Raw genomic sequence first — 27,005 nt, forward strand, 5'->3', positions numbered from 1 at the left:
TCCTGGTGGAAAGCATGTCTGTGCTTCGGCTAGTTCGATTCTAGTCTAAGATCACGTTAAATCATTTTTTTTTGAACCATTTTAGGGCCCTTATCGAAATTTTTGGATATTCGGTGCAAAATAATGGTACAATTTCGAACTAAAAATATATTATCATATAGGTATAAAGACTTACAATTATTAGAGTAATTTTTTTTAGAGGAAGTACACCTATTAAATTAATCCGGATATGGAAATGAACTTGGTTCGTATTATTGAAAAATTTTTTTATTAAAATTGGTTAAAAATTTTATTTCATTTTAACTTTATTATTAATTAAGAGAACGTTTAAATGATTTATTTACCAAATATATATTTGAAATATTTAAAAATATGCTTCAAAAGTATTCTACTATACTTTTTTATATCAAATCCTATAGTTAAAATCTCATCTTCCCTTTTTTCGCAAAATTTTTCTGGTAAAAATATATATATGTGTATATTCTTTAACAATTTGCTTGTAAATATTCTGCATAATATCGTACAATGACTGATATATTAACAGACCCAAGAAATAATTTTATTTCTACTACCTTTCCAATATCGTATCTATTGAATCATTGTCAGGTTAAATTGTTAATGGATACCGTATACATCCGAAATTGAGCACCCTTTTTACTATAGGGGTGCTTAATTTCGGGTGGTTTAATAAAAATATCAAAATTTCGAAACTGCAACCTAATTTGTATAGCAAAATGATTTTATAAACACGAGACTTATGCGAAACACATTTAGTAACTTGTTTTAAACTTTCATAAAAAATGACAAGAAACCGCACAAAGGTTTTACGTATCAAGCGAAGTCGTACTTCATACTCTGTTAATCAAAAGAACAAAGTTATCACTTACGCTAAGCAACACAGAGGAAATGAAGCGGCAAGAACCTTCCATCTTAATGCCAGTATGGTAGAGCGTTGGGTTACGGCAAGCAAAAGTTGGGATACTGAAATAAACCAAAACTGTAAACGAATTGGCTCGGGTCAAAAAGCCTTTTATCCCGAGGCTGAAAGAATGCTGTATGTTTGGCTTATTGAGCAAAGAAAGCAGGGATTGGCTATTATTTATTATACAATCTTACGAATTAAAATGCAAGAAATTTTAAAGGAGCCTGAAATGATATTTTTATATAATGACTCGGCAAATAATTTGAGTCATATCGGTGGATATCCTCTTTCATGAAAAGATATAAACTATCCTGGCGGCGACGTACAAAAATTTTCCAGAAGCTACCAAGTCAAACAGAAGAATCTTTAGTTAAATTTCATCAACTTATTCACCGCCTGAGGACTGAAAATCCTTTGATTTATACAATATTTTCAATATTGATGAGACCCCGGTATGGTTTGATATGGCAGGTAATTTTACTGTTAGCCAAAATTCGCAGCACCGGCAATGATAAAACCAGATTTACAGTGGTTTGATATGTGCCGCGGGTAAGAAAATCTTTTTAATTTTCAGAAACTTTTAATTTTGCAAAAATTCGTGCAAAAGGGTGAGGGCAAAAATATTTTCGACGTGGTAGTTTAAGAAGAGTAGCCCTGAAGTTGTAAACGTCTCCTCAGTAACTTGTCTCATTAGCGTCCCAAAGATTAAGTAATTCATTAAACCTGGCTGTAGAATCAAAACTTGGTTTGATACTTATCATAATTAATTTGAGAATTATAAACATAAAAAAAAAGAAAGCAACGAATTATATATCAAATTTCGGTTAAGGTAAAAAAATAATAATTGTTGCAGATTAGTCAAATGAAAAATCCGATAATTAATAAGAACAGATAAGATCAAATGAGAAACCTTATAAGGCACAATAACAGGGTTAAAGAATTGTCACACAGATAATAGATTGGTCAAATGAGAAACCCGATAAGACATAAAAATAGGTTGGTCAAATGATAAGGCATAAAAAATCGATTGGTTGAATGAGAACCTGATAAGGCATAATAATGTTAAAGAATTGTTGCACAGAATGGTCAAATGAAAACCCGATATGGCATTTCATCCGCTCTCTCTATATAGAAAAGGAAGTTTGTATTCACGTTAAAAAATGTGGAAAATATTTGAGAAGCAAGTTAAATATATGATGAGGGAGAGAGTACACATTGAACGTCCATGTAATCATATAATGCAATAAAGTAAACGCTATTATGTATACAAAACTCAAAACTGGCATTTTATTATTTCGATACCCACACCGCACACTGCATGTAAGGGATAAAGTCCGATATGGGTAAATGAGCTCTAAAAATAAAATTTTATCAAAAAAAAAGATAAATAATGATTTTAATAATTTAATGATGCATCAGATGTCATAATTAATCTAAAATTAGAGTAGACTTTCTATTGTAGAGTATTTAACGATTTTGTGGTGATCCATGAAATTTTCCCTCCTTCCATCCGCTGATGACACCTCACTAATTACCTTGCTTTTTCCTTTTTTGATTATGTAACACTTTTTACTTGTAACATATAATCTCAATTTTGTATCACTGATAATGTTTTGTTTTTTTCGCGAGAAAAAAAATTTTAAAATTTTATTAAAAAAAAACAATAAAACCTGTTGTCAATTTAGTTAATCTGTTTTGTTATAATATCAGATTTCAACGGTTTCCTAGTTCGATATTTAGCAACTCGAGTTTCTATAATGAAATTTTGTATTGTTGTGCAGGCTTTATTTAGTCTTTTTTCGTTCATATTATTTGTGCTAGGATAAACACCTTTTAAATAATATAATTAAAGTTAAGTTTAATGACTTTTTTTTTACATTTTTTTACAAGTTTCGATATGTAATACTATTTTCTAATGGGTAGGGAATAATTTGAAAATTAGATGACATTATTTTATTTTTGCGCCTTTGTATATATTGTGTAATTGTGTAAATATAATTATAAAACTAATTAGTTGTCACTTAATACAGTCCGGGATTTTACCATAAATGGAATCATTTTTAAGCATTTTGATTGGTAGTGATCTTACCATTTTTGTATATGCTGATCAAAGAATGTTGATCAGAATATTCTATGACTGACATCGCTACTTTGATCGTTCGAAATGATAAATCTTAGATAATTTTATTATTTTTTCTAATTTATTTCTGTATTTGAAAAATATTTTTTTTTCGCCTAAACTACATCTATATCATCTAATTCATTATCTACACTCTGCAAATTTCGTACCTCTTGTAATATGGCTAGCAATTTACTTTTCCTTTTAGATCCTATTCCATAGCACTGCTTGTGAATACTTTCACTCATTTGTTCTAAAAGATTCTACTTTATGCAAAATCTCTATTCGTATTATGTTGAATTCATTCGTCTACACCATTGCTTCTTGTTGAGTTATTGGAATAGGCAGAAATGAAAGAACTGAACTTTTTTTGTAAAACACTTCAATAATATATTCTTGTCGTGCCTTTTTTGCCAAATTACTAAAATTTTTCAACTGGTCACTCAATTTACTCTCTCCACCTAGACTTTTAAAATCTGTTTTTGTCTCCATTGGATTAAGAAAATTAAGTTTTCTTAAATAAACCCAAAATCTTTGACATTCTGTAATTGATTCAGGATAAAAGTATGATAAAGAAGGAGACATGTCGCCATACTTGTGATGGTTTGTCTCACATTTTCTCAAACCTTTTCGCTCATATGTGATTACTAAATTTGTGAAAAAGGCAGCTCTTTAGCATATGATTTTTCGCACATTATCACTACAATAAAATTAAGAAAAAAGTTAAAATAAAAATAAAAAAAAATGACAATGAAACTAAAAAAAAAGCATTTAAAATGAAATTATGTCATTATATAGTCATTTTATGGTCTTCATACCTTTTTGAAAGAGAGTTGATTATGAAAAAATATTCACTGATTATGAAAATACATACCTTTTATGACGTATTTTTATAATTACGTTTTGCAGTTTCAAAGAATATATCGTGAGAAATTCTTTCACCAAATCACGTTAATATGACAGGAATTAACCAATTAAAATGTTGGTGTAATTGCCGATCATTCTAGAATCATTCCAGAACGTGATCTGTTACACAATCCAATTTTGGAAATATCCCAGACTGTAATACACCTCGCTTACAGTATAAATCAGTGTTCGGAAATGACCTAGCCATTAACCATTCAAAGATTTGCCTAATCCTTTGTCATAATCATAAATCATTTGGTTTATGCGAAATGATAAATGCCAAATGATGAAAAATGACCGATCATTTAGTATTTAAGAGATTATTGGACAATTTCTAATTGCGGAATCACGTGATTTGTAAAAGATACTCAAATATTAATCAAAATTTGGATTACTTAGCCAAAATAGTTTTTTTAAGATTTGAAATTTTTTTTATTGGCTCTTTTATATATATATAATAATGTCTTAGAATGATTTAAATTTGTTGTTTTGGTATTATTTTTCACCACTCCATGCAAAAACGATTTATGAAAAAAAAAAATTTAGGCATTTTTCCTATAACATAATTTATCAATTTTTAGTTTTAATTTTTAGTTTGTAATTATACTTAGTTTGTTATATAAATGATTAAATAATTTATTTGCTTTAAAATTATTCAAAAATCACGTGATATAAAGCTTTTGCCACTATGAAAATTTTTTTTGTTACATAGATAAAACAAGATTTTTTTTTTTATATTTTGTTTCTTTACTTTATGTTACTAAATAAGATTATCAAATAAAAACTTTCAAAATATTTAATATTGGTACAAATGGTAAATTAATTCGTTTGTCATTTCAAGTCATTTTCTAAGATGATTTCCGGTGAAATAACCCTGTTAGTGAAATGAACCTGTCGGTGAAACGATTTTCGGTAAACCCAAAATTTACCGCTTAAACTACAGTTTATTGTTAAAATAATAATATTTATTAAAAAAAATGTATAAAAATAAAATAAAATACAAATATATTATGAAAAGTTCTTTTCTAGCTATTGCAAACTAAAACAAAAAGGAACTTTGAATTTCCTAGTAGATAATAATGTGTAACCCTATAAAAAATATAGAAATAGAAATTCAGAAAATTTTTTATAAGGTAAATTATGTAAACATTTGGTTCTTCCTTCAAATGCATTGTTAATTAATCATTTTATTGATATGTTTATAGTCTAGATGCATCTAAGTCTTCTAGAATCTAACCTAGAAAAAAAAAAGAAATATAAGAATGTTTCTTTAACTCAATTAAAAGCCAAACTTCCCCTGTAATCATCCAAGTTGACGTTTCTAAAGTTTGGAGACTTGTAAAAGAAAGACCTACAAATAAAGGAAAAAACTCCTGAAGCATTCAATCTACAAAAAGAAACAACCCATGAAAAAATTAATCCACGTAAAAGAATTGGCTCATAAAAAGAAACAACCCACGTAAATGAAACAACCCACGTTAAAAGAATTGATCTACATAGAAAGAATTGACTCTCATTAAAAGAACTGATCCATGAAGAAGAACTGATCCACAAAGAAGTACCAACCTACAAAAAAATATATATTCAACCTATAAGACAAAAGAAGAAAAAATATAAAATAAAAGAATTTTAAAAAGCCTAAGGGAATAAAAAAAAATTTTTTTAAAAAAAATTTTAAACCAAAATTAGAAAAAAAAGGTATTGAGCGAGGAATGTAAGAATAGATTTAAGAAAAATTTTTTTTTAAAAAAAGGATGGGTGGCAAAGTTAGGAAAAGGAGGGATGATGAATAAAGTTAATTTTTTTATAAAAATGGGAAGACAAATGAAAAGAAGAAAATTTTTTTTAAAAAAAGAAAGGGTAGCGAGTGGGGAATGAAAAAATAAAATCAAAAAAAAAATTTTAAAAGAGGGTGACGAAGCTAGAAAACAAAGGATAAAAATAAATTTCTAAAAAAGAATAGTGGGTGGGAATACATTAATTTTTTTAAAAAACATTTTGGATGTCAAACGCATACAAAACATATCATTTCCATTTCATATACAGATTTCTTATAGGGTATAGGAGGACCCAAAAATATATACAGGTAGGGTACACAGATGCGTTATCATCATAGTGGAATTAAACGGAGTAAAGTTTTGATTTGCGTACAATTTAAGAATTAAGATTGCGTATTTTTTATCAAAATTTTTATATGTAAAAAATTAGTTTGCATATTTTTGGCCTAAATTTGGCTAATCTTATATATGTAATATTTACTGTACGTTAACCGCATTGTAATATTTAGTATTAAATTAATTGCGGAAAGAAATTTCTAAGAGCCAAAAAATGAAATTTTAGAAAAATATTATTGAAAAATAGTAAATTAGGATAAATTCTATTTTTTCACATTAGTATTTGGTTTTATAATAATATAAAAGTAATGATAAAATAATTAATAATGTCTAAAATTTTATTTGCGTATTTTTGCAGGATTTTCAATATCAGGTGTCAATTATGTACTACTACTCATATAAAAAGTCTCTGCGTACAGCTCATAGTAAAAAAATTTTTCGCCACCTGACCCTTATATATATTTCTGGGTCCTGGTATAGCCGTATGGGTTCTCCCTGTACAAGTATTTTGTCTGATTTGTAATCAATGTTACGAAAATATTATACAACGGTCTGGTGTTTAAAAAAAAAAAAATATGCATACTAGACCAATCGGATTGTCCGTTATATTGCGCAATTTCATAATAAAGTTGTACCTGCAGGATTCTTACGGTACATGTAACATTACTTTGTACTCCTTGTTGATCCTCATAGCAAAAATTTTTTTTCTTTCCTAAATCGTAATAACTAAAAATGATTGGTATTTCTATCTTCCTCTGAAGTAACGTCGTCACTAAAAATTCTTTTGCAATTCAGAGAATATAACAAGAGTACAAGACAAAAGCTAATAATAAAAGGTACAATAGTTTTATTAAAATTAAAAAACTGTTTGTTTTATAGAAAAAATGAATATTGCTTGTATTTTAGACAGTATTATAAACAAAATAAAATTTTTTGAACATTAATAGGACCCAGAAATATATATAAAAGGGTCAGGTTTGAGTTTGCGTATTTTGAACAATGAAAATCTTTCCTTTTGAGATAATTTTTGATAATGCCAGTCAGAATTTTATTTCCTATTATAGTAACCGACTGACATTATCATAATTCCGGCTCTGAGAAAATGCGTACAGCTCATATTAAAAAACTTTTTCATCACCTGACCCCTATATATATATTTCTGGGTCCTACATTAATAACGTTTGTAAAAACAAAATATTTTGCTGCAGAATTATTTGCATTTCCGGTTAACTATGAAACTGGAAATTGTGCAACATAATAATAAATGTATGTCATTTCGTTTCACATGCTACAAACGAAGGAAAGATGGTTATACAAATTTTTTTTCAGTATAAAAATATTCATTTTAACTGTTAATACATTCAAAGTAGTTTATTGAAACTTAACATAATGTCATCTTTAGGCAACATTAAAAATTGTGAAAAATGTGTTAAAAGATATACATATTTAGAGTATAAATGGTGTAAACCATGTCAAATAAATAATTTAAAAAATAATTTTACCAACTGGACTAGTGGAAATGAAAAAATTGATAATTTAATTCAAGGAATGCAATTAAAAATTAATTATCCAAAGAATATAATATTAGAATGGATACCATACATTCAGTTTAGTAATATTAATGAAATAAAAAAAAGTGATTCTGCTACAGTATATTCAGCAATATGGAATAATGGTCCATTAAATTATGATGATTCTAATAAATATGAATATATAAGAAGTCAGTATACAAAAGTTAATTTAAAATGTTTACATAACTCTCAAAATATCACTGATGAATTTTTAGATGAGGTATGAATCTTTGGTTAAGTTTGTAAATTTTAAAAATTTTTTAATATTAATCTTTTCTTAATGTTGTTGTTTTAATAGGTTGAATCATATTTAATTGACCATAATCGTTATTATAACAATAATAAGATATATGGAATATCACAAGATTCAGATACAAACAATTTTATCATTGTTTTTCTAAATGGATATTATTGTGAAAAATGTGGTAAAAAATATACAAATATAAAGTATAAATGGTGTAAACCATGTCAGATAAATAATTTAAAAAATAATTTTACAATCTGGACAAGTGGAAATAAAAAAATTGATAATTTAATTCAAGAAACGCAATTAAAGATTGATCATCCATATAAAATGGGATTAGAATGGATACCATACAATCAGTTTAGTAATATTAATGAAATAAAAAAAATTGATTCTACTACAGTATATTCAGCAATATGGAAGGATGGTCCATTAAATTATGATTCTAATAAATATGAATATATAAGAAGTCAGAATACAAAAGTTAATTTAAAATGTTTACATAACTCTCAAAATATCATTAATGAATTTCTAAATGAGGTATGAATCTTTAGTGAAGTTTGTAAATTTTAAAAATTTTTTATTAATCTTTTCTTAATATTTTGTTTTAATAGGTTGAATCATGTTTGATTAACCATAATCGTTATAATAATAATAAGATATATGGAATATCACAAGATTCAGATACAAACAATTTTATCATTGTTTTTCTAAATGGATATTATTGTGAAAAATGTGGAAAAAAATATACAAATATAAGGTATAAATGGTGTGAACCATGTCAAATAAATAATTTAAAAAATAATTTTACAATCTGGACAAGTGGAAATAAAAAAATTGATAATTTAATTCAAGAAATGCAATTAAAAATTGATCATCCATGTAAAATAGTATTAGAATGGATACCATACAATCAGTTTAGTAATATTAATGAAATAAAAAAAAATGATTCTACTACAGTACATTCAGCAATGTGGAAGGATGGTCCATTAAATTATGATTCTAATAAATATGAATATATAAGAAGTCAGAATACAAAAGTTTATTTAAAATGTTTACATAACTCTCAAAATATGATTAATGAATTTTTAAATGAGGTATGAATCTTTAGTAAAGTTTATAAATTTTAAGAATTTTTTAATATTAATTCTTTCTCAATGTTTTGTTTTAATAGGTTGAATCATATTTAATTAGCAATGATGATGATGATGATGATGATGATGATAAAATATATGGAATATCACAGGATTCAGATACAAACAACTTTATCATTGTTTTTCTATTAAATGAATATTGTGAAAAATGTGGTGAAAAATATACAAATATAGAGTGTAAATGGTGTAAACCATGTCAAATAAATAATTTAAAAAATAATTTTACAAGCTGGACTAGTGGAAATGAAAATATTGATAATTTAATTCAAGAGATGCAATTAAAAATTGATTCTTATAAGGATATAATATTTGAATGGATACCATTTAGTCAGTTTAATATTATCAAAGAAATAGGTAAAGGTGGAATTACTACAGTATATTTAGCAATATGGAAAGATGGTCCATTATACTATAGTAATAATAAATATAGATATACAAGGAAATACCAAAATAAAGAAATAACTTTAAAATTCTTACATAATTCTCAAAATATCACTAATGAACTTCTAAATAAGGTATGAATTTTTAGTAAATTTGTTAATTTTAACAACTTTTTTAATTCCCTTTTAATGTTTTTGTTTTAATAGTATTGTGACTACGGAATATCACAAGATCCAGATACGAATAATTTTATTGTTGTTTCTTCAAATAATAAATATTGTGAAAAATGTGGCAAAGAGTATGAATATGCAAGTAATTGGTGTAAACCATGTCAAATAAATAATTTAAAAAATAATTTTACCAACTGGACTAGTGGAAATGAAAAAATTGATAATTTAATTCAAGGAATGCAATTAAAAATTAATTATTCATGGGATATAGTATTAGAATGGATACCATACAATCAGCTTAGTAATATTAATGAAATAAAAAATAGTGATTTTGTAATATACTATTCAGCAATATGGAAGGTTGGTCCATTAAATTTTGATAGCTCTAATAAATATAAATATACAAGAAGTCAGAATACAAAAGTTGATTTAAAATGTTTACATAACTCTCAAAATATTACTAATGAATTTCTAGATGAGGTATGAATCTATAGTAAAATTTTTAAACTTTAAAGAATTTTTTAATATTAATCACTTTTTAATGTTTTAATTTAATAGGTCAAATCATATTTAATTAATGGCAAAATATATGGAATATCACAAGATCCAGATACAAACAATTTTGTAATTGTTTTTCTAAATGAATATTGTGAAAATTGTGGTGTAAAATATACAAATATAGAGTATAAATGGTGTAAACTATGTCAAATAAATTATTTAAAAGATAATCTTACAAAATGGACCAGTGGAAATGAAAATATTGATAATTTAATTCAAGAGATGCAATTAAAAATTGATTCTTATGAGGATATAATATTTGAATGGATACCATTTAGTCAGTTTAATATTATTAAAGAAATAGGTAAAGGTGGATTTGCTACAGTATATTTAGCAATATGGGATGATGGTCCATTATACTATAGTAATAATAAATATAGATATACAAGGAAATACCAAAGTAAAGAAATAGCTTTAAAATTCTTGCATAATTCTCAAAATATCACTAGTGAATTTTTAAATGAGGTATAAAATTTTTATAATTTATTTTAGGTGTAATAAATATGAATAATTGGTTTTTATATTTATTGACCTAATTTGTGAAATTTTCTTTATATATATATATATATTCACTTAACAAATTTTTTTTTAATAGGTTAAAAAATATTCAATTATTTTTGATACTGATGATTTTTATCAAAATGATAATATAATTAAAATATATGGTATATCTCAAAATCCAGATACAAAAGATTATATTATGGTTCTTGACTATGCAGAAGGTGGAAGTTGTAATATTTGGATAAATACTGTAAAAATTATAATAGCAATGGTTTTACATGGGATGTTAAAGGAGATTTATTGTTTGGTGTTATAAAAGGCCTTAAGGCAATTCATCAAAAACATCTAGTACATTGTGATTTTCATGCAGGAAATATACTACTAAATACGAATTATATATATGATGTTAGATTTCATACTTATATATTTATTTCAGATATGGGATTATGTAAAGAAGTTCATGATGTCAATCAAAGTAATATTTATGGAGTTATACCTTATGTAGCGCCTGAAGTGTTAAAGGGAAAACCTTATACTCAAGCAGCAGACATATATAGCTTTGGCATGATTATGTATTTTATAGCAACTGGAGGACAACCTTTTGCTAATTGTGCACATGATGAAATTTTAGTATTAAATATTTGTGATGGAATTAGACCTGAAATAAAAGAACCAGTAGCACCAAAATGTTATATTGATTTAATGAAAAGATGTTGGGATCCAAATCCGGACAATAGACCAAAAGCAACTGAATGTTATGAACTAATTAATTCATTTAGGCATGCACGATTTAGTGAAGCAGAAAAATACAGAAGGTTAAATATTTCCTCTTCTAAAAAAAATAGACAATCAACTCATGCACAAGCTATTTATACATCTCGATTACTTAACCCTTTTACAAAAAATCTACCAAGATATGATAATATTGACAATAATTCAATAGAAGTCACTGACTTTACAAAGTAAGTATTGCCAAAAATTTTTGATAGGAGATTTTATTTATTTATTAATTTGAAACTAAATCCTTTATTTAGATTAACAGATGAGTAGAATGATAACAGATGAGAAAGGAATTGCCAAAATTGAAAATATTTTTACATGAGAATTATATGTGATAATATATTCTTATTTTTATTTTTTTCTAATTTACCGTAGTATTTCTTTATTTTAGTATATATATATCTTTATATTATTCAACACTGATTATAGAGTACATGTAAACTTATGTTTTTTACATAAATAAAAATCATTTTGTAATTGAATAATAATTCGAAGAAAATCATTGGTAATCTAAACATATTTTAATATGTTTGATAATTGATAATTTTTTTTAATTGATTCTAGTTATTAAATATGTCAAGATTTATTGCGAAAGATATTAAAATATTATATAGAATATGCATATTTAAATACTATAAATGATTATACTTAAAAAGCTATTTTGCATTTGATAATGCTTTGAACTGACATTATATTATTTTGATGATTATGATTACAATAAAAATTTTCATTTTTTTATATACAGTAAATTAAAAAAAATGGTGAATGAAAAAAAATTTGACAAACGTACTATATTTAGATTATATTACTAAAATAGCGAGCACGAATTATAAGTAAAAAATAAATACATTCAACATGCCGTTACCAATAATTTAAGAATATATAGGTTTAATATATGATAATAATAATAACAATTTATTTTTCTTTTTCTTGTTTTTGTTGATTAAGAGTTCCCAGTGTGATACTGTCTACTAGTATTTCTTTGTTCAATTAGTTATGTTAAATTGTGGTTTTATTGCCGTTTTCAAAATTATTGACAAAATCCGATTTGCGAGGTTGTCATGTGATTTTCGTATTGCAAAAAGTGAATCACTTTTTTATACGAATTTTTAATATTTTTATACCAGTTTTTTTTTGTGAATCATATAATTCAATGCATAACAATATTCCACTGAAAGTTTCAATATATACTTTATATTAAAAAATGGCATTTTCCTGGGATGATGCAATCAGTGATGCAATTGGCCGCAGCAGATCACAATCATCGCGTTTTTAGGTCAACTATTTTTTTTTATTTTTGATTTTCAGTTCAATACCGAAATAAATTTTTTAAATCAATTTTTTTTTATTTTCTTCGGTTCAAACCAAAAAATAAATTTTTTTAATCAAGTTTTTTATTTTTTAGTTCAAATCGAAAAATAAATCTCTATTTTGGTTATTATTTTTTTTTATAAATTATTAATTATTAATTAACACTAACTGAGACTTTTTTTTACTATTATTTTTTATTGTTCATTTTTTATTGTAATTTTTTTTTGGTTGTCGTTGTAGTAAATTTTTAATTATATAAATAAAATATTTAATTATATTCCATGATACTAATGCGATACTCGAAAATTATAATTAATATTTTATTTGAAAAATTAAAAATAAAAATAAAATGTAATATAAAAAAGCGGTGTACATGAAAATAATAATAAAATAAATGTAAATATTTATGTTTCTTACCAAACAATGAGTAATTATTAAATTTACGTGATTTTTGTTATTATTTTTCTCTAGTATTTTTATTTATAAACAACAAGGTTAATAATTACTGTATACATGAAAATTAAAAATAATAATTGAAATAAGATGAAATTAGTTTGAACATACTTTAACAAATAAATTTTATTTTATTAAAGCAAATTGGAAATACACCCAAGCTTCTGACATAATTATATTTAGAATTTACCAAGATATTATAATATTGATTATGAATAATGATGTATTTTTGCTATTTTATCAAATTATTCTCTCCAATCTTATCAAGTATAAAATAAATATAGTTACTAATTTTTAAGAAATAATATTTCTCTAATTGATATTCGTGAATTATAAATAAAGAAAATGACAGTAAATTTAGAAACATAATAAAACTTTTGCTGAAATTTTTTTGGATGTAATATCTGATTTTCACGCTGCTTTATTAGCAGATGCATTAAATAAATACTTTTTGTTGAATTAGAAAAAGAAATTATTTAGATGATGATATCATAAAATTGGTTTAGGTACATATTTCAAACATTCATATTAAACTGATCCGGAATGATTATTCGAACTATGATATAATAAAAAAAAAATTTATATCTAAATAACAGGTTGCGGTTTCATTTGATGAATCTAGGAGAAAAAGAAACCAATATAAAAATAAGATAACAAGGTAAAAAAAGCCACAACTTTCGACTTCTCGTCCAAATAATCCCCAAGCAACAATATTCGAACACACGACCAGAAAAGAATATTAACGTAACGTTCACCATAACCTTTAACAAATTTAATAAATTTCATATAGTAGAGAAGGCTAAGAGACCACAATTAAAGAATTTGTAAGGATCCCTAATCTATTTACGATGATTATATAAAGTAAATCAGTAGGTGCAAGTTTTTTTACAGTAAATGAAAATAAATTTATTTCTGAAATAAATTTTAACTAATAGATTTAGAATGACTAAGTATTTAATCTTAAAGTAACTGTAGCCTATCAATTATTCTAATAATAATGGTATAAAAAAAAGATATAAATAAGTAGAAATGATGATATTGATTTACCGATCCAAAAAATTTTGTTTGTTATTTTAATTTTTTTTTATTCTCAAATTTTAATTTTTCTTTTTCGCAAAATTAAGATCTTTTTTTTTTCGCAAAATTATACAGTATATATATCTGTAAAAAAAAGTAATGGGATAAAAAGTCAAGGTAAGTCATCATATTATTATTTAAAGTGCTATTTTAATAATTTTTTAAAATTTCTTTTATTTTATTTATTTTTATTATTTTTATTTATTTAGAGATGCGATCAGAAAAGCGAAAACCGTATTTAGAAATCAAACAAGCATCAAAAGATTATACGGAAACAAATTTTAGTAGTTTATAATTATTACCAACCAATTCCATTATCTCATCAATTTTAGCACCATCAGAATATTGTTTTAAATGTAACACCTTATAAAAAAAAATTCAATATTATGGTGTAACGAATGTGAAACAAAATTATTTAAAGAAAATTTTTGGTTATTGGACAAGTGAAATAGATTTATTAGATGAATTTATTAAAAAACCCCAATTAACACATTCTGTTAAAGAAAATTATTTAAAATAATTCCTTTTGATGAATTTGAAAATATAATATTATTAGAAGAAGGTGGTTATAGTAACGTTTATCTCGCTTCTTGGAATAATGGACTTTATTTTGGTACGATGAAAGGTTAGATAAATGAAGTAGAAAAGCATAATGATGATGTTATTTGGAAATTAATTTATGAAGAAGCTCCTAATAATGTTAGAGAATTTGGTTTACAATCTTTATCTTTATCTGACAATAAAAAAAAATCTGATGGTTTATTTAATATTATTAATAAATTATAAAATAAGAGAAAATCGCTAGACTTGAATATGAGGTGATTGAATTTTTTAATCTCTATATGTTTCTATAATAAATATTGTTCTATTTAATCTTTGAATAGATCACGGAAGGAAATATTTCATTTTCGTTTAGCGATAAAAGTACAACAGGATCTCAATATGTAGTTCTTAAACAATTAAAAAAAATCAAAGAATATTAATGGAGCTGATTTTATACGTCAGGTATGAAACGATTTTATCATAAAAATTAGATAAATTTTATAATAATTTTTTCTTTCTTTTTCCTTCCTCGTCCCCTTCTGATATAGCTTGATTCATATTACACTGTAATGAGCTCAGAAAAAAGTCCAATATTATACAGAATTTCTCGGGATTCAGAAACCAACGATTGCATTTTGGTTATGCAATATGCAAACGGAGGAGATTTACGTCAATATTTTCAAGATAATTTCAGTTTGTTAAAATTGATTGGTATCAGAAAATTTCCATATTATTAAAAATAGCGAAAGGACTGAAAGCTATACATAATCATGGATAAGTACATCGTAATTTTCATGGTGAAAACGTTTTATTAGATATTTCAAAATCTTTTGAAGGTGAAGAAAATGAAGACTTAAAATATAATGTTATACAAAATATGATTAATTTCAGATCTTGGATTATGTAATGTATTTTCTGATTCCTTATCATATAGTAAAAAATTTTATGGTATAATACCTTACATAACATCAGAAATATCATCAAATATTGGCGATGATAAAAAGAAGAAATATATACTAAAGCTTCAGACATTTATTCTTTCGCGATAATAATGTGGGAATTGACTTCAGGTCAACAATCTTTTGTTCATTTTTCTCATGATGAAAATTTAATAAAAGAAATTATTAATGGTTTACATCCTGAAATTATTAAAGGAACTCCAAAATCTTATTTATATTTAATGATAAAATGTTGGGATAATCCACCTTTAAATAGAACAAATATTAATGAAATTATTGATATTATTGAAAATTGGAAAATTCAATGGAATTTAAATACTGAAATAATTGAAGTAGCTGAAATTGAATTAGTAAAGTAATGATTAGATTTTTTTAATAATTAAGCTTTTTATTTTGTAGAGATTTAAATTTCTAATATATATATATTTATATATGTTTATAGTAAAGATAATACGGTAATATATATTTTATAATTTGTTAAATAATTTATTGTATCAAATAAAACAATTATACAATATATTTCGTTTCGATAATGTTTGTTGTTAAAAATAAAATATCGGTGGTTAGGTTTAACCAATAAAATTTGTTATATCCAGTTAAAAAATAAGAATAAATATTTTACGTAATATTTTATCTCTTGCTATAAAATTGAATTACTAATATTTTATGAAAATATCTTACAGCATACAAATAAATTTCTTTGTGTATTTTCCCAGGTGTAGATAGTAAATTTCCAAGGTCTTCTTTCAATAAAAAATCCCTGAAACGAAAGATTTTCTTTTATAGATAAATGGTTCAATTTTTAAAAAAATTTCAAAATATGTTGAATAAAACAAATTGGATAGTAATAAGAAAGTAAATAATTATAAGTTGCTAAGGATATCATTTAAATCAAGTAAATTTTCCATTTCTTTTCTTGAAAAATACTTGTCTTTGAAAATTTCTGGAACATTTGAGAAAAATTGGTGATAATATGGTAACAAATAACCCATCAAACTCATGTTAGGAATGGAAGTTATTTTGTTAGGACTATATCCAAATCGAACATAATCTATTTGCTATGTATATTAAAGAATAATATTATATTTTGTTCTGAGAGGAAATTAATCTGAATAAGTAAATAGGAACATACCATTTCAATAGAATTTATTTCAATTGAAAGTTGAGTACCATATGAGTATGTTAAATTCTGATATTCTATCCAACCTAATCCCTCAAGTTTTGACACATCTTCATGTTTTAACATATGCTCACTTTGATTATATTCCTATAATTGAGTTAATGTTACTTTAAAAATATAATGATAGAGATTTTAAATAATTAACTTACATTATTATTATATATAAATTTTATAAAGCAATCTTTAGATAATATTTTTTTAACATTTATTTTACAAATAAGATAATAATTATAATATCTATAATGTCTAGGCAAATCTAAACGAAGTTTTCCATTTTTAGAATACAATACCAGCCCTAATAAACTTTGATTTTAAAATTATGGTTAATTCGGTTAATTGGTATATGTCAACTTGACTTAAAGTACTATTATGAATAAACTTTACCTGCTTATATCACTTTCTTGGAATTGACAAAGTTCACTATTTAAATTTGTAAGATTTGAAATAAAATATACGTGTTTTTCTAATATATTAAATATATTAAATTATTACAACTTAAATAGAAGATAATAAATAAATTAAATATTTTCTTACTTTTATACATGTATTTACTAAATTTGTTAGTAATTCCAAGTTTGGTAAAATCACATTCGTCAATTTTACAAACTTTATATAAATATGACCAAAAATCCGAATACTTTTGTAATAAATGAATATATGAAAATTCTCTATGGTAATAATCGTTGTATTTATCACTTAATATATATAGCATATCCAAATCTACTTTAGCTTCATAATACTTATTTAATTCAATATATATTTTACATCTAATTAAAAGCAATAATTTATTTTTGCTAATATTAGGGATTTGATTGATTTTTGTTAATATATTATTTAAATCTTTAGAACTATTTTCATTTAGTAAATATTCTAGATGAAATAATTGGAATTTTTCTAAACTATTACTTTGAGAACTCGGTAATTTAAATAATTCTGCATACTTTTCAAATAATATTGTGACATTATTGATGTCATTCTTTGTATAGTATGTTAGACCTTTAAGATAATATGCTGAACTATTTAATGGATCTAATTGTATAATTTTATCAAGATCTAATATAACTTTATCATATTCCTGAATAGCATAGTTTGCAATAGCTCTCTTATTCAAATTATGAATATTTTCTGGATCTATAATATTTGCTTCTGTAAAGTATAGTATAGCTTTACTATATTGTTTCATATTATATAAGATTTCTCCATAATAACATAAAACCAAAGAATCCTTCTTGCTAATATCTAACAACTTGCCTAATATCATTAGAGCATTTAAATAAAATCCTTGTTTTTCATAACTGTATGTATAATTTTTAAGGCATAAATAACTGTTTGAATCATTTTTTAATGAAATATTATAATATTCTGCAGCTTTCATGTAATCATAATTACCATAATTACGTAATAAGTGACTATTTCCAAGTATTATATATAAATTATTTAATTTTACTTTATATTCTAATAACTTTTTTAAAACATCTATTGCTTCTTCATATTTATTTTGTCTAAAATATATTTCTCCATGAATAAAATGAGCAACTGGTTTTTTGGGATTTAAATCAATAGCTTCTTCTAAGTATAAGTGTGCTTGTTTATAATTGTCGAGACCCCTATAAATATAAGCTAAAATACATCTTGAAGAATAACTTTTAGGAAAAAAATTTAAAAATTCTTTACATAAAGATTCAGCTTTTTCATAATTTTTTTCATTTATTTCTTTTATAATATTTTGATATGTTGGATGTTGTTTTTTTGTAATTCTTGAAAGTAATGATGATGATATATTCGAATTTAATTTAATAATTGAATTCATAAATTTCTTTTTTTTAGTTAATATAAGTTCAACTTCTGAATTATCTGAATCATCACTGTCATCGGAATTTTCTAATTCAATTGAGGGTAAAATATATCCAGATTCAAAAAATTTTGTATATAAATTTTTATAAATTGAATTTTGTGGTAAATATCTAATATCATTATCTTCAATTTTTTCCCGACAATTAGGACATATTTTTTGTTTTAATCTTTTTAAATTACTTAATGCTAACATATGTTGGCACTTTAAAATACATAATTGATCAGTTGGTTCACTACTAATTGGACAAGTAATTTCATCTGCTATAACATTTAAAATGTTAGAATTTGATGTTTGTTCTTTCTTTAAATATGAATTTAGATTTAAACTTTTTCCTTTTCCCTCTTTTCCTTTTCCAATATTATTACTTAAAATTTTTAAATCTTCATGATATTTCTCTTTGACAAAAGTTAATAAATTTCGAAATTTTTCTAAAGAATCTTCCAAATTATTTTCACTTAATTTTTGTGTGTATTGATCAAAATCAATTTCAATCATTGAAAACATTTTATTATCAATATTATATAAATGTAATAATAATTCAATAGATTTAAACTGAATAAAACTACTTGGTGCTTTATTAAGTGATTCAATTGCTAAATAATAACAAAGACCATATGTTGCTTTTCGGGATGATCTTTGGATAAGATTTTGTGCAAGATCTAATATTCCAAACCATAAAGTATGTGGTAATGCAATAGGTTCATTTCCAGCAAGATCATTTAATAAACCTCCAGCATTTTTCAAAGCTTTAGTGACTTTATTTGATACTTCTTCAAATTTTGTTTGAGAACCTAAAATAGATTTGTCTGCAGCATTAACCCATTCTCTTTCCAAAAAGCTCCAGATATATTCCATTAATACCAATTCACTAAATTTTTTACTAATAATCTTTTCAGAACTTTCAGACCAAATGAAAAGATTATTTTGAATTATTAATATAATTCTCCAATCTATATAATAAGATGCTACTGGATATTTAAAACTTAAACTTTGACGCACTTGAGTAAGAAGTGATAAGATTGAACAATTATCATTTGGAAGAGAAACTCCTGCTATTGATAAAATTCCTGGTGTAATATTTAATGCAGCTTTAAGAAAATCTTTAGTTCTTCGTATAATTTCTTGAAACCAAGTTTCATCATCACGTAAACTATGAAGAGAATCTCGCAAATGAATTAATAAAAAATCAATATTATAATTACGCTTTTTAATAATTTGTTTATCTTGATTATTACTTTGTTGATTGAATTGATTGAAATTTCGTCTAAAATTATTATCAAGTCCTATTTCGATAACTTGAGTTGTTTTACGATGAATTTCTGCAAATTTTGCCAAAGAATTATAAACTTTATCTCGAAGTTCTTTACCAAGTACTATTGGTGAAAAACATATCCGTTCTAAGACGGTAACCAAAGTTCTTAAATGTAATTCTAATCTAGCAACACTCTCTTTTGAATAATGATTAAAAGGAGTATCAACTAAAGCTTCTAATGAATTTGCTAAAACTTGAGATGAAAACTCACTTTGTAAGTTTTCAAAAAGCACCTTCAAAGCATATAAATACTTTATTTCGGATAGTTCCTTAATAAGTTCTTTTGCCTTTTCATCAGGCGTGATGAATCCATCTTCTTCTAATTTAAGAAGGATACGATTGTTGGATATATTTTCACACAAAATCGTCTTATACGAAAGAGAGTTATTATTTTCTAAGTTTCCAGGAGCAGTATTGGTAAAAGAACTTCCACTCTATTATTATATAAAATTAGTTTTAATGATTTGAAATTGATTAAAATTTTAGTATTGCTTAAAATAATAATTTACCTGACTTGAACTTCCTTCCATATTTTTTATTACAAAAAGAAGTAAGAAAAAATATTGGTTCTATACTGACGACAGAATTATCGAAAACTATGTAACACAATGGCGTGCAGTAACGTTCCATTTATTTAATGTAACGTGCCGCAAAATATTCGTAAATTCTAAATGCTGATCAGCGTGATTTATTCTCGAGTAATCATTGGATGTAAATCATGTAATAGTTATTTCACGGGGAGTCACGAATATCAATGATATTTATGCGACAACTCTTTTATCTCATGGAGACCAACGTCCAGTGATGGGAGAGAGTGGAAAGGTATAAATGAACTATAAAAACACGTGAGCATGAAAAAAAATCACTGGCGACCAACTAGTAAACATGAGATAAATTTAAATCAATCATATTTTATCCGGAATGCATATTATATATAAAACCCGCCAAAACTATCACATACATTCTGCGGATCGGCGGATATGAAATCCAATAATATGGTAAGAAACAAATTTTTTAGAAAGTTTGGCAAATAAACAAGCGAAATATATTTATTACTGTAGGAAAATTCATCCCAAAAATTTCTTAAGTAAATTCAATAAATATTTAATGCATAAAAAATGCGAATTAATATTAAAAATTCTTATACTAGTTAATTTAATAATTTCTATAATAAAAAAAATTTTTTATTCAATATTAATTGAGTCATTGCTATTTATTTAATATTAATTACAAATATTAAATCTAATTAGGGATGGCAACGGTCGGTCATGGTCGGTCATCGGTCGGTCATAACCGGTCAAGAACCTTTGACCGACCGACCGACTGTTTGACCGACCGGTCTGACCGACCGGTTAACCGATCCTGAAAACGTTTGCGAAACGTAATTTAATTGAAATACTTAATAAAAAACGTTTTCGCAACGTTTTCTATTAAAATAATTAAAAAAACGTTTGCGAAACATTTTTTTTATTAAATTACGTTTCGCAAACGTTTTCAGGATCGGTTAAACGGTCGGTCAAACGGTCGGTCAGAGGTCTTTGACCGACCGATATCGGTCACGGTCATGACCGGTCATAACCGGTTAATGACCGTGACCGTTGCCATCCCTAAATCTAATGATTAATAAGCATTAATTTAAATCAATTATAATTGAACAAAAAAGAAAAATTTTTAAAATATAAAAAATTTTCTCATTGCAAAGTATAAGCAATAATTTTTCTATGGTGCCTTAAGTCTATACTTGACAATAAAAAATATTACAAAATCTATACATAATAAATTAATACCACCCAACGTAAATCTAGGCGCAAAAATTTTCCATACAATTAAATGTTTTCTTAAATATTAATTTATAATTCTGATTTATAAGAAAATTGACTATAAAAAAATACGCTGAAGAGTCATTAGTTCACTTTCTAATTAAGTTATTATTAGGCAATTATTGGATTTTTCATTCAGTAATTTAATATATAATTCGTTAAAAACCATTGAATATTCAATAATTGATTAAACCTTCAAATTTCCCACTTTTTGTTGAATATTTTCTTATGAAACAGTTTTACCTTCCGTTACTAATTTAATTACACTTGCTACAAATAGTTTATCAGATTTAGTAGGCGTATAATTCTTACTTTTGAAAACTTCGGGAATTATAGAATTATAATAAATTTTCTCCATTTTTACATTTTCCTTTCATAAAATCTTTTTAGTGGCAATATCTTCTTTATCTTACTCTAAACAAATGCTATTTGTGTTATATAGCTAATTATTTTAATGAATAAATTATAAATTAATAACTGTTTTAGTGCAAATATTAAGTACAATACTCTGTAATATAGGTTTTATAAAATAAAAAAAAATGATAATTTTAATAAATTTTTTATGCTTAAAATATATTGTTATTTACCTTATACCGTTCACTTTTTCCAATAATGTTTGTTAACTTTTTTTCTGTTTCTTTGTTTTATGCTGTAATTGTTGATGAATTATCCATTGATTTTGTAAAATAGTATTTGTTAAATGAATTCCATTGATGAAAATCATAAAAATTGCAAATATTTAAATACCTTCTTTAATTTCAAGTTGTTTAATATCATCTTCATTGAAATTTATAAAATTATTGGGTCATGTGTAAGTTCCAATAGCTAATCCAGTTTTAGTTAGGTCATTTTTTCCTTATACAAATTTAGCTTATTTCTATTTAGTTCATAAAATACTAGATTTTAAATGTTAATAATCATTGTTTATTCGTTCATATATGATAAACAAATAATTTCTAAGTATTTACTAGTTGTAGCCTGTTGCGTTGAAACAGGATCAATTTAGATAAAAATTTATACCAATGATTTTTTCCTTTTTTTCCTACAGGTTTGTCTTTCTTTGCATAATATTTTTTACATTGTTCAGGGATTCAACTTCTGAAAATAAGCCATTTGGGTTACAGCATTAATAATACTTCACATTATATTTATGAAAGAAGTATGGCTAACGTTAATGGTATGATCAGCAGCAGAAAATTTGGGATCGAAAATTTTTTGTACGTAGAAAATCATTGTCAGACCATTTCCTGAATGACATTTTACCATTTTACAGAATATATATTTTCCGAAGTCGATTACCTGAATACTAAATTCCAAAACTAGCCCTTTCCTAAAACATACAATTTCCCGAATCCTTATCCTAATATCTGAATCCCTATCCCGAACGGGCAATTTCCTGAAATAATATATATAGCAATAAACTGTATTTCTTAAAATTTACTACATATTAGTTTATAAATATTGCGTCATAATTCAATATATATATTCAAAGAGATCAGATGAGGGCGATATTATTAAAAAATTTTAAAGGTGCCATATTAACATTTATTAGAATTGAAGTTAGCTATTACTAGGTATTTGTTAATTTCGCAATATAGACAGGAAAATTACTAACAAAAAACACTATCTATAAAATATTCTAAAAGAGTATTGCTACTGATAGAATTTAAGCGGAACTAAAAATGTCATGAAGTTCCGTCGCTAATATCTGCTAATATTGGTGTGGTGATGATCACATGCGGTCATTTTTACAAAATTTACTAGTTTAAAATAATTTTTTATTTAACAATTCAACAAATATTATTATTTAGATATATTAAAGTTCTCATAAATGATAGTGAAAATTGCAAGTCAAAAAACATTGTATACCATGAAATATTTCACTCTATAAGTAAAATTGTATTAAATAATAATATTTCATATATTGTATAACACCCATACACAATTCATTATTATTTGTATAAACTTATAAATTGTATAAATTTATTACATTTATTTCCTACTAACGCCATCATAATAATAGTAAAAACTAGACCTATTCACACTACACTGCATGGCAAATAATTATGTATAAATATGTTATTATTATTTTCTTGACTTAATGGGCAAGTCCATCCCCGGCGCAACGCGACGGGTTACGCCTAGTTGTACAATAAAATAATAGGCAAAAGTGAACAAATTTTATATACTATGATCTCAACAATTTTGGAGGACTTTAAACCAATATACAAGTTAATAAAATTCACGTAATTTATAAGCTCGATTTTTTGAATTATTCGATTAAATTTTATGAATTTTTTTATTTGACAAGATTATAAGTTTATAACCGATTACAATGTGAATCAATTATGGATATTTTATTAATATGAAAAATACATCAATTTTAAAAAAAACTGGTTGAATATAATTCACTTAACCCTCTTTTCAAAAATAATTCCACAAGAACTTGGAATTGTCAATGGACCGATCCTCTTTTTTTCTTCGATTTTACCACTTTCTGTACGGAAATTATATTTCAAAATAGCGTTATGCATAAAAAATTTGATTTCGTTTATAGCAAAATGTCTTCCAGGGCATCTAAATAATTTAATGATAATTAGATTAATTTTAAAATATTTGCAAAAAAAAAAAAAAATTTAAATATTTATTATAAACTTACGCGTGTTTACCACCTCCAAATAATATAAAATTTTTACCAATTTTTGACGCAGGAACATTTGCATCTACATGTCTAAATGGTTCAAATGATTTCGGATTTGGACCTTGTAACAATTCATCTTGATGAATATCATCAAAATATATTTCAACTGAATGACCATTTGGTACTTGTAATCCATTAGAGAATGTATAATCTTTTAATACACTGTGTTGAAGTCCCGCTATAAATCCTGTTAATCTTAATGATTCCCTAATAAAACTATCTAATTTCTTCATTTCATTAAGAGCTTCAAAAGGAAGTATGCCATTTTTATCCGCTTCTTTATGAACTTCTAATTGTTCTTCATATAATTCTTGCATATATTCAGGTCGAGATGCTAAATCTATCAAAGCATTCGTACAGTTTCTCGATGTTGTACGAACTGATACAAAAATTAATGCACCCATTTTATCTGCTAATGATGAATAATTAACATTATTAGAATCAAAGCCATCTTGTTCCATAATATCCTGAAGGAAATCATCAGGACGCTTCCAAGAATCTCCATACTTTTCTTTCTCTTGTAAACGTTTACAAGCTTGATTTTTAATATGCTTAATTAGTATAGCTTGATGTTTAATTGTTGGATTATATAATCCTGATTTTATGATAATACGATTGATATAATTTTGGAGTCCTGGATAAATAAAATCAAGGATTGGTGGGATCATTAAAAATATTACTGAATCACTTGTAAATTCTGCAAATGTTGTTATTATTTCCTCATATTGTGATTCCTCCTATAAAATGAAAAAAAAAATAATAAAATTTTTTAATATTTTTTTCAAAATATTAAACAAATAGTATATACAGTATACTTACTTCACCAATAAAAATATTTGCAATGGTATTAGAAATAATTCTAGTTATTAAATGATGCATATTATTAAAAACCTTTGATTCATCATAATCACCAATATCGATATATTTTTGAGTGGCTGAATAAAGACTTTTTTGCATACGTTCAGAATAAAAATTTAATTTACAAAAAACATGTTCTTTAAGCAATTTTGTAATGCTTGTATCACTCAAACCTTTAAGTAATAAGTCACTCGGGAATTTTTTGTGAAACGCCTCTGTAAAACTAAACGCATCATCTTTTGATAATACTTCTTGCGTATATTCCTTTCCTATTAAAATACATATTATTAGTCGCTGACGTTAAAATTATTTATTTATAATATATATTTATATACGCAGATATATTACCAACAATTGTTATCACTCGACCCCATATATATAGACTATAGATACCACCATACTAATTAATACGAAAATTAAAATTGTTAATGAATTTGACGCAAAAAGAAAAGAAAAATAATTCTTTATTCTTTTACTAACCTCCTTTTTACATTGTTTAAGGAATTCTTCGCAATTAAACAAATAACTATAAGTATGACCAATAATTGGAATTTTATAACGAACAAGAGGGGGCATATTCTAAATAAAATAAAATAGAATAAAAAATCAAAAAAATATATACACATAATTACTAAAATTATATTCTTACTAATTTTGGCTCGCGAACACGCTTTACACGCTTTAAAATATAAAGCGATACTAATAGAATAGATCCTAGAATGATCGTTTGATACATTTTTCGATGTGAAAATGAAGAAATATTGAAAAAAATTTAATTAATCCATCGTGCTACAGAGGACTATTTATTCTATGCAAAGGTTTCACAAAGATTTTACAATGATTTCATAAAAATGTATGCGTGACTGGCTCATTGAGTTACACTCGTGCTCCGGACCGGGGCCGGCATTTCCAAAAATTTAAATTAGATCGCACAATATTATTTTTTTATTATTTTGAACTTAACAAATTAAGTTTCCATTATACGCTATAGAAACTATTCTTTTTCTTTTTGTCATAAGTTAGCACCGCATCTTTATTTACGGATAAGTACAAATGTTACAGAACTCGTATTAAAAAAACACAGAGGTAACGACGGACAACGAAACCCCTATAGCTAACCATTTTATCTACTATAAATAATAAAACACACTAAACTAGATCAAGGAAAAAAACACCAGACGCCATCCTAAATCTATATACATCAAAACTAAAAGAAACAACTACTCCTCTCTCTGCTCTTCCTAACCCTCGTCAATTATCTAGGGAATTTACACAGCTGTTTAGTGCAATGGTACGCCTATACCTGACTTGAAGCCAAATCCCGAGGCTAATTCACGTTCAGACACCCGACGGCCCGAGAATGTTTAAATCCATACAGTAGACCCAAAATGCGATGACGTCACGATCGTTTCATAATTTGCCAAGTCACGTGATCGCTGATCGATTGCGCCATTTGTATCGAAAATGATTGGTGCCGATGAGAATCCAAAACTTCCTAGTTTGTTGTTCCAAGCAC

General features: G+C 25.2%; 5 protein-coding genes across 5 annotated transcripts; 2 read left to right on the forward strand and 3 right to left on the reverse strand.

The window, feature by feature from the left end:
- Positions 1-800: 800 nt before the first annotated feature.
- OCT59_016125 (uncharacterized protein) lies at positions 801-1,217 on the forward strand (the record flags this gene model as incomplete). The annotated part of the gene is made up of 1 exon (XM_025327957.1): positions 801-1,217. The coding sequence occupies one exon, from the start codon at positions 801-803 to the stop codon at positions 1,215-1,217; it is 417 nt and encodes a 138-aa protein (XP_025168782.1).
- Positions 1,218-3,350: 2,133 nt separating this feature from the next.
- On the reverse strand, positions 3,351-3,626 carry OCT59_016126 (uncharacterized protein; the record flags this gene model as incomplete). The annotated part of the gene is made up of 1 exon (XM_025327958.2): positions 3,351-3,626. The coding sequence occupies one exon, from the start codon at positions 3,624-3,626 to the stop codon at positions 3,351-3,353; it is 276 nt and encodes a 91-aa protein (XP_025168783.2).
- Positions 3,627-8,949: 5,323 nt separating this feature from the next.
- Positions 8,950-11,690, forward strand: OCT59_016127 (uncharacterized protein; the record flags this gene model as incomplete). Its single annotated transcript, XM_066132261.1, has 11 exons — positions 8,950-8,973; positions 9,051-9,207; positions 9,385-9,545; positions 9,618-9,723; positions 9,931-10,061; positions 10,140-10,275; positions 10,444-10,604; positions 10,735-10,861; positions 10,933-11,115; positions 11,224-11,602; positions 11,675-11,690. The coding sequence occupies 11 exons, from the start codon at positions 8,950-8,952 to the stop codon at positions 11,688-11,690; spliced, it is 1,581 nt and encodes a 526-aa protein (XP_066003263.1).
- A 4,936-nt stretch (positions 11,691-16,626) lies between these two features.
- Positions 16,627-20,640, reverse strand: OCT59_016128 (uncharacterized protein; the record flags this gene model as incomplete). Its single annotated transcript, XM_025327959.1, has 6 exons — positions 16,627-16,821; positions 16,896-17,030; positions 17,093-17,246; positions 17,328-17,406; positions 17,478-20,544; positions 20,620-20,640. The coding sequence occupies 6 exons, from the start codon at positions 20,638-20,640 to the stop codon at positions 16,627-16,629; spliced, it is 3,651 nt and encodes a 1,216-aa protein (XP_025168786.1).
- A 3,698-nt stretch (positions 20,641-24,338) lies between these two features.
- Positions 24,339-26,225, reverse strand: OCT59_016129 (uncharacterized protein; the record flags this gene model as incomplete). Its single annotated transcript, XM_025327960.1, has 6 exons — positions 24,339-24,507; positions 24,590-25,368; positions 25,451-25,758; positions 25,838-25,889; positions 25,970-26,068; positions 26,139-26,225. 6 exons carry the CDS (start codon positions 26,223-26,225, stop codon positions 24,339-24,341), a joined length of 1,494 nt encoding a protein of 497 aa, XP_025168787.1.
- Positions 26,226-27,005: the final 780 nt, after the last annotated feature.

Source organism: Rhizophagus irregularis, chromosome 24 (assembly GCF_026210795.1).
Source record: "Rhizophagus irregularis chromosome 24, complete sequence".
Lineage (NCBI taxonomy): Eukaryota > Fungi > Glomeromycota > Glomeromycetes > Glomerales > Glomeraceae > Rhizophagus > Rhizophagus irregularis.